Source organism: Schistocerca piceifrons, chromosome 3 (assembly GCF_021461385.2).
Source record: "Schistocerca piceifrons isolate TAMUIC-IGC-003096 chromosome 3, iqSchPice1.1, whole genome shotgun sequence".
Classification (NCBI taxonomy): Eukaryota; Metazoa; Arthropoda; class Insecta; order Orthoptera; family Acrididae; genus Schistocerca; species Schistocerca piceifrons.
This window is the reverse complement of record NC_060140.1, coordinates 777209262-777223179: the sequence shown is the minus strand read 5'-3', so window position 1 is coordinate 777223179 and position 13918 is coordinate 777209262. Positions and strand designations below refer to the sequence as shown.

Genomic DNA, 13918 nt, shown 5'->3' with positions numbered 1-13918 from the left:
TGCACATGCAACAGCTGCTAAATTCTCTTCTTTCCTTATGATATTGGACAAGGAAATTGTAATTAAAATGCTACTTTATAACAATGATGAAGTGGGAGCAACTTCAACATGTTATCAGAGCCAACTGTGATTCCACTTGTCCCTTGGCCCCAACCCCTTCATTTGCTGAGGATGAGAGGCAGAATGTCAATGAGTTGGCAACCTGTGTTCGACCTAATCCATTGGCTGTCGTTCATTTGCCTAGAGAGAGAGAGAGAGAGAGAGAGAGAGAGAGAGAGAGAGAGAGAGAGAGAGAGTGTGTGTGTGTGTGTGTGTGTGTGTGTGTGTGTGTGTAACATGGAAAAGAAAGTCTTCATTAACATCTTTCTGCTGCGGGTCAAGCTATCCTAAAAGAGGTGTCATCTTTATCAAATGTGTGACACTGGTTAAAGTCATAGGCATGGTTCTGAGTCATGGGGGTTGAGATAGCATTAGTTGCAGTTTGACTGTCTCAATAAAATTGAAATTAACTCTCACTCATATGCATTAACAGAAAAATGTCTACTGTCTATTGTTGAATACTGGCAGGGGAAAGAAGAATAGGAAAAAAGGGGAAAAAATGTATCATGGTGGTGCACGTTATTGAGAACCATATTTCAACTTAGTTAACTGTGCCTTGAACATTTATAGCATGCATGCAAGTAGCACATCAGTCTTACAGAAATGAGCTGCTCTTTCTGGTGCTGTCATCCAAAGTTTTGTAGCTCTGGCAGAATTTAAATTATAGTAGGGAGTATAAAAAAACTGCCTAATTAACCAAAAATGGCAATTGAACCCTGAAAACTTACAATTTAAGTCTTGTTCATAATGTATGATGTTGTTTCCCAACACATGCGGCAATGCTAATTGGATGTTATTTGTTGTGTGATACACAAACACGAGCCAAACCATGAAGCAAAGATTCCTTTGGATGGGATATCCAAGAACAGCCTTCATATCCCTTGTAGGCAGTTTCTGATAAAAGAGGTTATTGATCTCTGTTACTGCTAACAATACAGAAATGACTCAGTCATAAGGCAGCATGTTAGATTTAGCAGGAAACCAGGAAGAATTAAATGTCCTACATTAATATATATGAACACTGCATCTATCTCCTCCAGGATACTGCTGATATAATACTTACTATTATTAGTATCCTCGTCATTATCAACAACAACATCAATCCTATGTAATGTAAGCACATTAAAAGGATGATGTTGATGTTGTGTTTTAACTTTTAAACGTAAAATAATCATATTGCAAATAACCGGAGATACATCGGCATGTATCTGCATCTATGCAGCCCTCTAGCTGTGGTATGGGAGCAACATGGGACTTGTTTCACATGAATTGCCGAGTTACACAGACTGTATAAATGTGGCTGCACTGATAGGCTTGCGTTAATTGGAAGGCAAGTCTCCAATTCACACAAACACTCAGTCTGTTGTTGCAGAAGTTGATTTGGTCACTATTGATTGCTGTCACAGTACGCCACACCAATGAAAGCAGTAACCATTTTAGTTTTGAGGGCTGTAACAAGCTGCCTGCTGCTCAGATCCCACTCGGTCCAGTTGTTGTCTTTCTGGATCACAAGAAAAATCTTTATCAATTTTTATCTGACATAAATTGGAGGAAATGTTGCATAAATGGTTATGCAACAAATTGAAAATTTTCCTCCAGGCAGAAATATTCAGTCTTGTGAATATTAAACTAGTTACATTGCAGGAAGGACCTCGTGTAGAAAAATTATCTACTTGTATTCATTAGATATGTGCATAAATAAAGTACAAAGACAAAAGTGCTGATAATGTTGTACCTACTCCCATAATATCTGTGAGGTGTTGAGAGAAGAACATTATGTATAAACCACTCAAATCCAGTATGAAAATGAAATCCTCAATGTCTTTAAAGATCAGATGTGATAGTGAAACTTGTTGTTTTTGTAACAGTAGACAAAAAATTTACAAATTGAAGGAAACAGTACTACTGTCTATTGTTGAATACTGGCAGGGGAAAGAAGAATAGGAAAAAAGGGGGGAAAATGTATCATGGTGCAAAGAGGGGGGGAGGGGGAAATCAGAAAAATAGCTGTAACTAAAGCCAAGCAGCAGTTCAGCATCTGTACTCTCCGAAAGTTCTGTCTACGTCTAAGTTGTGAACCAAACAAAACATACCTGCTCTCACCTTTGTGCCTCTGAAATGTTCTATCCTCCAACTTGCTTTTGATGCAAAAATGAATGCAGTTAGGCTGATTTTGCTCCTTGCAGTGTAGCAAGAGGGCCGACCCTTGTGGCCCAGCGGTTCTAGGCGCTTCAGTCTGGAACCGTGCTGCTGCTACGGTCGCAGGTTCGAATCCTGCCTCGGGCATGGATGTGTGTGCTGTCCTTGGGTTAGTTAGGTTTAAGTAGGTCTAAGTCTAGGGGACTGATAACCTGAGATGTAAAGTCCCATAGTGCTTAGAGCCATTTGAATCATTTTTTGTAGCAAGAGGAAAATTTCTTCTCTAATTGATCGGCTTAGGAAATGATGTTGGGTGATATGTAAACATAAACAAGACTACCCTAGAAATTTTTCAAAATTTTTAATGTGTCTTCATATACTTTTTGTCATAATTTTTTGTATCGTTTTCAGTTGCAGTAATTTTTTGTAGCTATGTTCATAGTACCTAATTGCAGGCAAACCAATCAGTGTTCTCTATTTGTAATTTTGTTGTTGTAAGTAAACAGCAAACAAATGACAAAAAGAAGTTGCAGTGGCAGCAATAGGATAGACCTGTGATTACCATCACAGGTGTACCATTAGTAAATTAATTGTCCGTAAATAACTTCTGCCCTACCAACGTGTTGTTGATTCAAACTTGTTTCGGTTTTACATATAATAGTAGATGCAGAAGAGGTACATAGACAATGGTGGTCTTATCATCTTTTAACTAATATTCATGTAGTTAGTTTATATTTTCACATATCAGTGTCATGAATTTTGTGTCAATAAATAAATGTTTAATTATTGTTTCAGTCTTTGGGTGAGGGTAGTCAGTTAATATGGGATAAAGATGACAAAGATGCTATGGACTTCGTTGCTGCATGTGCTAATATCAGAGCACATATATTCAAAATTCCTCGGAAATCTCGATTTGAGATAAAGTGTAAGAATACTGTTACTTTCAATTTCCTTTGTGTGCCACCATTTTTTATATCCTGTGAGAAACAGGAAAAAATGAAACTAATGAGTAATTATCATTTACAGCAATGGCAGGCAATATTATTCCTGCGATCGCAACAACAAATGCTATTATTGCTGGTATTGTGGTCCTTCATGCAATAAATATTCTTCAAAAACAGGTGGAACGCTGTCAGTCTGTATACCTTCGTTTGAAGCCCAATCATCGCAATCAATTGATTGTACCAGAAAAGCATATGATTCCACCAAATCCAAAGTGTTATGTCTGTTCGCCAAAACCAGAGGTTAGTTTTACTTACTTTATTTATACAGAACTTTTATGTTTGCTTGTTGATTGAAGTAGAGCAGCTTAGCTCTCCCTTCCTTATGAAGTGCTGCCAACAAAAGTATTGTAGCCTATATATTATGTTTTACACTACACATAAACATGAGATGTGTGAGAAAAGTAATGAGACTGACAACACTGTGAGCAATCTGGCAGTGCTGTGTTGTGTTGACCGATGTGTTCATCCCCTACAGATGCTCAGTCACAGTTTCAGCTTTGTACAGCCATCATGTGGTTTTTGAGAGTGCCGTCAGCGAAGTTGTGCTTTTATTGTGTGTTACAAAAATGGGCAAAAATCCTTTTTGGGGAGGCTGAGAACATGTGAAGATGAACCTCACTCAGGGAGATCTTAAACTTCAAAAACAGATGGAAACATCAAATGTGTGCATGCTCTTGTGAGATTAGACGCATGAACATTAAGGATGATGGGAGATCTGTTCAACTTACACTTTCTCTGTACATCAAATTTTGACTGAAGATTTGCCTGTGCAAAAAGTTTGTGCCAAAATGCAGCCAAAAAACCTCACAACTGAGCAGAGGACAATCAAAGAAACATGTACGTAGATCGTCTTGAGAGGATAGCCAATGACACTGTATGTTTCAGTCGTTGATCACAGGTGGTGACTTATATTTTTGAGTATGATCATGAACAAAGTGGCGAAGTGAGGAGTGGCATACTTCGACATCTCAACCAGCAGAAGGTTGAATGAGCAAATCAAAATGGAAGGGTGGGGTAAACCTGTGACAGGACACAGGTTTATCGACACCATCAGGGGCCGGGCCACCTACGGAAGCAGCCATGTCATTCACCAGTTCTGTTTCAATCATTGCAAGCTTTTTATACTGGTTTGATGACCAACCAGCTGACCACCAGGATAAACGGCCACTGCCAAACTCTGACCAAGAACAAGGTAGACCACCCTGTTGCACAGCATGCAGCTGAACATAACACACTTGATGTCAATGGCTGCTGCACTACTCAAGCCATCTGGATGCTTCCCTCCACCATCACCTTTTATGAACTGTGCAGACGTAAGTTAATCCCTACTACACTCTCTCTGCTCCCTTAATTATCCCGCCCTCAACCTGTGGTAATGTATTGTCACCACACACTCTGCCCAGCAGTTTCCACCCCTCTCTGTCCTCCCCACTCTAATCTCCCCCCCCCCCCCCCCCCCCCCCCAGTTTATGTGCTGCCTTCAGCCAACACATCCCCCTGCCTTACACTGTTCCTTTCATTTTTTGCTTCTTTTTTCCTCACTTCCCTGCCCACAACCTCCTGACACTGCACATGTTGGCATTCTAGTCCCCACACTCTCCACCAGACAGCAGTGCTAGTCTCTCCCCACAGATACACTACTACTATCCCAACCCCTCCAGATTGCTGCTTGCATCCCACATGATAACTGCATTCCGGCTGGAGATGCTGGAATTGGCAGTTAAGTGTTCATGAGATGTACTTGCTTGCGTGTATGACTGGTGTGTGTTTGTATTTAACTGATGAAGGCTGTGGCCAAAAGCTTCATGTAAGTGTCTTTCAATTGAGCCTGTCTGCAATTTAACGTGTCTTCTTTACTGTAAGAAGCAATCTGTCTTTTCCTTCATTGTTGATAACTGTTGTTGAAATATTTCAGTGATACATTTTGTATAAAACTCTTATAGAAATATTTTAAGTTTGTGATCGTGGTCTTCTGAAGTAAGTTGCTGTAATGGTCAGCAAATATTGTGTGAGCCGAGACGGGCCAGTTTATAGTGAAATGCCATTGTACCAATTTACGGGGTCTTTCTGTAAGAGCATGCAAAAATGTAACAGGGCATAAAGGATGCTCTACTGAACAGTTTGAGGTAGGGAACCTGGGGTCAGAGAAGCCAGCTTGAGGAGATAATAGAAATAAAATCACGTTACTGTGTTCTTTTTTATTTACATTAGTTACAATTAACTGCAAATACCATCATTGACACAGCAAATGTACCATTTGTACTGTATCTCACAAAATATGCTGAAACTATCAACCATCAACCTCAATGCAAGCATGACATCGGCGAACAAGATTCTGACAAACTCTGACAAATACCCCCAGTGTGTTTTGAATCACATCACAGGCAGCTACAATTCTGGCAACTAGTGCCATTTCCATTCCACTGGGGGCTCATACACAAGTGACTTTAGATATCCCCACAGAAAATAATCAAGTGTATTCCAGTGAGATGACCTCACAAGCCATGGAATAGGATATCCCTTTGCAGTCCAGCGACCAGGAAATACTTCCTAGTAATCAGCCTCATTGTCCTCTTGTCCTTGCAGGAAATAAAGAATGTACATGTAAATAAACAGCACAGTATGTGTAAACTTGTATGTGTGTTAGTTGTAAATAAGCTGGAAAGTGTTAGCCAAGTTTACTTCCGTACCTTCTTAAGCTTGGCTTCTCCGAGCCCAGATTCCCTACCTCAGATTGTTCAGTGGAGCATTCTCTATGCCCTGTTATATTTTTGCACACTCATGTGGGAACACCCTGTATGTGTGTAAATCACCCATGTCCAGCTTTCCCTCCAGCAATGATGGTTTTTTGAACTAAAACCAGTGGAGGGGTAAAGTTGTGTTGGATTATTTCAAGTACTTGACAGCTGTAGACCATTTCTCCATGAAAATTATTTTACTAGTTTGGGGGAAAAGTGAGTTATGACAGCGTTCCAGTGCCTCTGACACAAAAATGGCTACTCAAAATGAAAAAGGGCCAGACATGAGAATTTTAGAGCATCAATAATTGTGTAAAAAATCTCCTAATTTTTAAAATTCACTAGCCTCTTTTCAAAGATACAAGTAAAAACCTGAGAGTATTCTTAGCACTAAAGAAGAAACATACATAAAAATGTGGATATTTTGAGTTTTGAAACAATTGTACTTTCTAACTTTTTTCTCAATGAAGGGGATTAGTGACGAACGTAAGTTCTTCCTTCACCAGTTGCTACATACATTGTTGACCAGTATTATATTTCTGAAATTTTTTGAATAAGTGATATTGAGTAAAACTAAAAAATACCTCTCTTGTAAAATTCTGTAAACGGCGTTTGTTGAGTTTTGTTAAAATGGCCATCAGCTTTTATCTTCAACTTTCTGTGAACTCAACTGTTGCGTGTTGATCGGTATACCGACAGTCCCCAACAGATCTGAGTGAATTGTTTCCTTTGGGACCCAGGGTTTAGTGCTATACTTGCCTTATAGCCGTCAGTGGACTTCTGGACTGTCTGGGTCTGGTGGTCATTCCCACACTCTGTGTCGATGATTTATGTATTTGGTACAGTTCCCAGTCGGTAGGCATTGCCAAGCATCAACTCCAAGGAGCATAAAGAGGTCAGCTTCTTGAACCCTCTCCAGTAGTAGCTTCCAATTTTCTCGTGCTATATCAAGGGTCATGTACTTTAGTCGCCGCACCACAGTCCACCCCGACACATACCTTAACTTGGAGAACCAGTGTCTAGAGTAACAAAATTGAATTTTTGAGCTTTCCCTTTCGCCATAAACTGACATGGTTGCTACATCTACCAGCTTAAAACATCTTGTGTAAAGAAACTTAATGCTCTCTGCTTTCTTAACTGCACCTTCCATGGACAATGAGTGCTCCACTCTTGTATGCTTCATAGGGCACTGGTCTTGTCACAGTTACATTATAGTAGCCAGATATATGGTTTGGCGGCACTATTAATTATGTGACTGTTAGACCCCATTCATTATTATGGGGTACATATAGCCACTAGAACCTTTCCTACTAGCCTCACCACAGTCTTCTGGTGTAAGCCAGGATTCTACCTCTATGGTTTCAAATCCACGAACTGCTACTCAGTTACACCATCTGCCAGTTGCCTAGCCACTCAAAACATCACTTTGTTTTACTCTCAGAAGGGTGTTACCACCCTGACAATCTAATTAGGGCAGGCTTCAAAAGTGAAGTGTCTTTGGAAATTCTTAAGAGTCCTTCATTTTCCAACTCCCAAATGGACGTGTGCGGTGACTTAGTCCTTTCTGGTGCATACCCAGACCACAGACCTAGTCAGGCTTATGTCATGGGTTTAAAATCTCGGACACCCATAGTGTTTATCAGTGTAGCGTCCTCTGTCCTTCAGCGGTATCATAGTGCTTGAATATTTATGCTGATTGCTCAAAAGACGCAGAAAATACAGAATATGCTTTGATGCATGTTGTGAAGGCCATGAACAAATTTCATCAGATGCCTGTAGTGTCTTAATGGCACAACTGGTGGCTGCTGCTAGAGCCCATCGTTTCATGAAGAAGAAAACTCTCAACAATTGTTAATATGTAATTACTCTAGGAACAGTCTGCAGGCTATTGACTGACACTACCTTCACCATCCGGTTGTGTTGCATCTGTAATCAATCCATGACATCATTTATGAGCTCAGCCATACTGCATGCTCTCCCATTTTCCACTGGATTCTGGCGAATGAGCTAACTGATCATTTATCCAGAATGGTGACCACAAGCTTGATGTTGAAGATATTGGGTACAGATAAGACTTGGAATTCACTACAATTGGAGCATGGAATGGTAAACTAGTGTCCCTCCAACCAACTGCACACCATTAAGGAGACCTCTGCTGTGTTACATTCCTCCTCCTGTTTGTTACACGAAAATAGTGCACTCTCTTGTACGAACTTACGTTGGTCATATCTGCCTGACTCCTGATTTTATTCTTTACTATGCTAGTTGCCTCCCCAATATGACTTCGGTTCTTTATTGACGGTGACTCACATCATTATAATATGCCCCCTTTGTACGGCACTCTGAATGAACTTTAACCTCGGAATTAGCTGATTTTGACAGGAGAGGTGCATAAATCTATACTTTCTCATAGGTTGTGACTTTTGTTCCTAACTTTAATGATTCAGCACTGTCGTTGGGAGTAGGGTGGTTGTGGGAGAGATGTTTCTGCTGCAGGTGGGCATTGAGAGGACCCGATTTTGAGCCTCTTTATACATTTCCTGAAGTTGTTTTAAATTCTTAGCATTCTCTGTGTCTCTACTTGAACATTTTCCATACTACGTTGTAACGCACTTGGATGGCTTTTGTTCCCAGTTAGTGATGCTGTTCCCCGTTAAATTGTTTAATGAATAAGGGGCTGAGGACTATCTTTGTATGGTCCTTAATCACCATACAACCTTTATGAAATATTAACCTCTCCTTACACTTGCCCTCCACATAAAGCGGTTAACTTTCATTAAAAAGTTTCCTATTTGTGGCTGGTTAGCCATGGTGTAGCTGTCATTAGTGTAGGGGCAAATGATGTCTACATTAGAGATGTAGAAATGTCTACAGGAGATATTTTTATGAGCTATCTGGGACAACCATTTATCTCTATAAAGGACTGGGTTGGACTTCAAGTCTGTCTGTAAAGTGACTCCTCCTCAGTGCCCACAAACGAGCGGCTGCGGAGGGGAAGAGGGGGGGGGGGGTGTACATCTGAAGCAATGTTCAGGTAAGTAGATTCTGACTTGTTAGGAAGCAGCATGATCAGATACATGGTCCAGTCACATTAATATGACCATCATCACGGAAAAACCACTCACCAATGGCATGTGGCAGCACTAGCAATGGATGGTATATAGAATGTGTTGGGGGAGATGTGGAAAACAGTGCAGTCACTTTTGTAAAGCAGAAATGGAGCAATTTATCTGACATTCAAAAGGACGTGATCATTGGATTTCGAGCCAAAGATGGAAGCATTTGCAAAACGGCCAAGTTTGTAAAAGGTTTGCTTGCCACAGGGGTTAAAGTATACCATGCCTGGCAAAATGTTGCTATTCCAAACTGGTGGTGAGGCAGTGTGGTGGACAATGGGCCATAGATGAAAGGGGTGAATGATAGCTGCAGAGATGTGACTGGTAAATAGAAATGCAACTGTGTTGTGAAACTGAGTGCCCAGATGAACCAGGGGGCAACCAACAGTCTCTCCTCAATGATCATACAGTGAATGTTGCTGCAGGTGTATTTGCACAGCAGTCACCTGATTCATACACCCATGCTGACTGCTGTTCATCGACGACAAAGGCTGGAATTTGCATGCCAGTATCACAACTGGACACCTACTGAGTGGTGACAGGTGGTCTTTCCAGATGAATCATGTTCTACACTCCATCGGACAGATGGATGTTGGCATGTATGGCATGAAACATACGAAAACAGAGGGTCCAGGCAGGAGGAGAGAGCGTTATGGTCTGGGGTATATTGTCATGGGATTCCGTGAGTGATCTTGCCATTCTGGAAGGCAATTGGATCAACACAGATATGCATCTATCCTTGGGGATCATGTCCACCTCTGCATGTAGTTTGCTTCTCCTCGACACAGTGGCATTATCAGCAGGACAATTCAATGCGTCACACAGCTGGCACTATACATGTGTGATTCAAGGAGCACCAGGATGAGTTTAGTACACTCCCCTGGGGGCCCCAAACACCTGAATTTAAATCCAGTTGAGAACCTGTGTGACCACGTGAATCAGGTTGTTCACACTGTGGATCCTCAGCCAAGAAGCCTAGCACAGCTGGCCACAGGCACTGGAGTCAGCATGGCTCCACACCCCTGTCGGCACCTTCCAGAACCTTATTGAGACTTTTCCTGCACATCTCGTTGCAGTCCACACTGCAAAACATGATTATTTAGGGTTTTGACAGGTTATCACATTAATGTGACGCTGGGCTGTGTAGATAAGATTTGAGAGAAGGTAATATGTTTGTAGAGAGAGAAATTAATAGTGTGATTTTTTAAATAAGAAAGTCCTAATTTTAAATGTCATTTTCTCTTACGTAGCAGCAGTCCCTAATACGTAAATATTAAGGACTATTTTAGGTTGTGTACAGGCAGTTTCACATACAAGGATGCATTGTGAGACTATGAACCCTGCCTAGTTTTGTTGAGAACAACTTCAAAATCTGGAACTCCCTTCCCATCCCACCCATTGTCACACTTGATTTTCCTAGAAGCAGTTTCCCAAATCAGTTTACTTTTCCTTTCTCTGCTTGACAAACTGCCTTCAGTGTTGTTGATGTATGACTCAAATTACCCATAAAAAGTTTAGATCACATTAAATGCACTAACTGTGAGCTGCACTTGGCTCTGAAAATTATTTCGTCTCAGCAATGAAACATTAGCCTCCTACAGTGACTGAACATGAAGCGGTATGACCAAGCACTTTTTTTGTGGAGTACTTTCATTTTACAGTGTACAAAAAAGTGTCTTACACTATATCCTCCAACATCAGTGACAAACACCTGAACTACTGCTAGGCTGTAACAAACAAGAAGTTTTCTTTTTACATAGTCTTAGCCTTAACTCATAAAGTTTATCGTAAAAATCACAACATTTTTTTTAAGGAAAACACAATTTTTTGTTTTAAAGGTACAATGGCTAAGTGATTCACATTTTCCTTCCATTCTGTGTATGAGAGTAAGTCGATTATTATCCACAATTTAGTTATATTTTTGTTATTTTGGTAGTACTGTTGTTTCACATTCATGATGCATGCTTTGTTTATTTGTTGATATATCTTCGCAGTTTTAAAGCTGCTATGTTACTTTTGTTGATATATCTTCGCAGTTTTAAAGCTGCTATGTTACTTTTGTTATTGCTGCTTTGATGTTAATCATGGCTGCTCCGCTGTCTATTTGCACCAAAGAAGAGCAATGTTCAGTGATTCATTTTTTTGTAGTCAGAAGGTGTATCAGGGGCTGAAATTCATCAAAGACTTTCGGTATGGTATGGGAACAGTGTTTTGCCACAATGGAGTGTGTACAAATGGATTGGAAAATTCCGAAAGAGTTCCGCAAGTGTTACACGCTATGAAGGAGCTGGACGACCGTTCATTGCCACAAATGAAGACACCATTGAGCATTCACATGAAATGATTCTCTTAGACGATTAACTGTTGACAAAGTGGCACATCGTCTGCAAATTAGTCACAGTTCTGCCTACGAAATCATCCACAACAGGCTTGGGTTTAATAAAGTTTGTGTAAGATGGGTCTCAAAACAACTCACACAGTTGCATAAACAAACACGGTTGGACATCTGCAAAAATATTTGGATCATTATGGTAACGAAGGGGACAACTTCTTAGACAGGATCATTACTGGTGACGAAACATGGATCCATCATTACAAGCCAGAGAGTAAACAGCAGAGTATGGAATGGAAACATCCAACTTCACCGTGCAAGAAAACGTTCAAGGCCCTACCGTCCACAGGAAAACTGATGCTTACAGTTTTTTGGAACGCGCAAGGTCCAGTACTGGAACGTTATGGGGAAAGGGGCACAACAATAAACAGTGTACATTACAGCGAGATGTTTTCTGCCAAATGAAAGCCTGCAATTTGAAGCAAACATCAAGGATTGCTGTCAAAAGGTGTTGTGTTGTTGCACTATAATGCCCATCCGCATACTGCTGCCCACACTGCTGAAACGCTCCAGAAACTCGAATATTACTGGATCATCCTCCATATAGTCCCAGTCTTTCCCCTTCTGACTATCCCTTGTTGGTCCACTCAAACAGGCATTAAGGGGCCATTGATATGCCTCGGACGAAGCAGTGAAAGAAGCGGTTCATTCCTGACACTCAGCTCAACGGAGAACCTTTTATTATGAGGGCATCAGGAAGCTTGTACAAAGATGAACCGATTGCATTGAAATGCAAGGAGATTATGACAAAAAATTATGTTCTTGTAAATTTCCTATTTGATTACAATAAAATTTTATAACTGCTTTGCCGATAATAATTGACTTACCCTCGTATGTTTGAGGGAGAGGGAGTTTGATCAGGTAATTCATGCCAGCAGTGTGTCCTGTAGACTTCCTCAAATGCGATAAGCTTCCTGTATTCAGTATTGTCCCGACAACATGTTTCTTTGCTGGTCCATCATTAATAACATTTGTTGGATTGTAGAAATCATCATATAAAGTTCTTTCATGCTCAAATTCAGTTACATGTATATCAGTTTACGTCTTGCACTAGTGTTTGTAGTTACTGTCAGCAAATTACAGTAAACTTAGTCCTGCCAGATAATTCTGTTCAGTGTTCTACAGGAAAGTGTTATTCATTTTGCACCTCATACATAATCAAAACTTGTATTAAAAAAGAAACTACTTTTATATTTCCAAGAATTTGAGGATCACACATCTCACAATAGCAGTCTCTCTCTCTCTCTCTCTCTCTCTCTCTCTCTCTCTCTCTCTCTCTCTCTCTCTCTCCCCCCCCTCCCTCCCTCCCTCCCTCCCTCCCTCTCTCCCCCCTCCCCCCCCCCCCAAATAGAATAATATTTGAAGAAAACTTAACAATTACATGTATATGTTTTATGCCTTTTGTAGGTCACTGTATTTCTAAATGTGAACAAAGTTACTGTGAAAGAATTGGAAGAACATATCCTTAAAAAGAGACTGAATATGGTTGCCCCAGATGTCATGTTGGATTTGAAGGGTACTGTCATAATATCGAGTGAGGATGGAGAGACAGCTGAAAACAACAACAAAACACTGAGTGTAAGTAAAAAAATAATTGTATTATAACATAAATTTTAGTACATTTTGTTTTCACTCGACGTTTCCATACAAAAGTCATGATCCTGGTCTATTTTCTGTACGTTTTACAGAACTCCTGGTTATTCAATAGTTGTGATTCAAATCTCTCAGGTGCTAGAATTTTGAAAGCCATATTAACTTATTCTGCATACATTGATTTCTTGATTGTTAAATATGTTAGCTTTAAAATGTATACTCATTACAACATAATTGTTTTGTGATTATTATGCATGAAATGTGCCAGAATTTTTTATTGATGAGATCTATTTACTGACCTGACAAATGAAGAACAGAAAGTGAGAGATTGTACATAGTCCATAAGAATTGTTAATAAATATTTTTTTCTTCAAAAGCATACAGGTAGTCATTTTTTCCAAAGTGCTGTCTGTGAATGGAATATGAGAGGGCAAATAATACTTCCACATACCCTTCACTAGATATTATGCAGCTGTTTGGAAATGGAGATATAATACTGCTGAATGATTACACTGAATAGTCAGTTATTTACTTCACAGTTATGAAATACTGTACTTGCATAAAAGAGGGAAATATGCTTTGATATGGACTAAAATGTTAACGTTTCATTTTGCACATAATACTGTGCACAGTATTTGCTAACGCCAAATGGTAGGAAGTTCCATCTCTGTCCACAGCGAATCTGTTTGGGTATTAATAATTTATTTGGAAAGTGCTGAATCGTGTAACAAGGATTATGTGAAATTTTAAAATACATTATATCAGCCTCACACTTTTTGGGTAGGCCACAGAAACAGACAGATTGAAGAAATGTTTTTAGAGCTACGTCAGTGAGAA

At 40.0% G+C, this 13918-nt stretch overlaps 1 protein-coding gene across 1 annotated transcript in view; it reads left to right on the top strand.

Annotated features, from left to right (window-relative positions):
• Window positions 1–13918, top strand: part of LOC124788190 (SUMO-activating enzyme subunit 2) — a 130859-nt gene that overhangs the window by 85730 nt on the left and 31211 nt on the right. The window contains exons 7-9 of the mRNA XM_047255356.1: window positions 3034–3163; window positions 3265–3482; window positions 12896–13066. Coding sequence (XP_047111312.1) covers window positions 3034–3163; window positions 3265–3482; window positions 12896–13066 — 519 coding nt within the window. The remainder of the gene's footprint in view (window positions 1–3033; window positions 3164–3264; window positions 3483–12895; window positions 13067–13918) is intronic.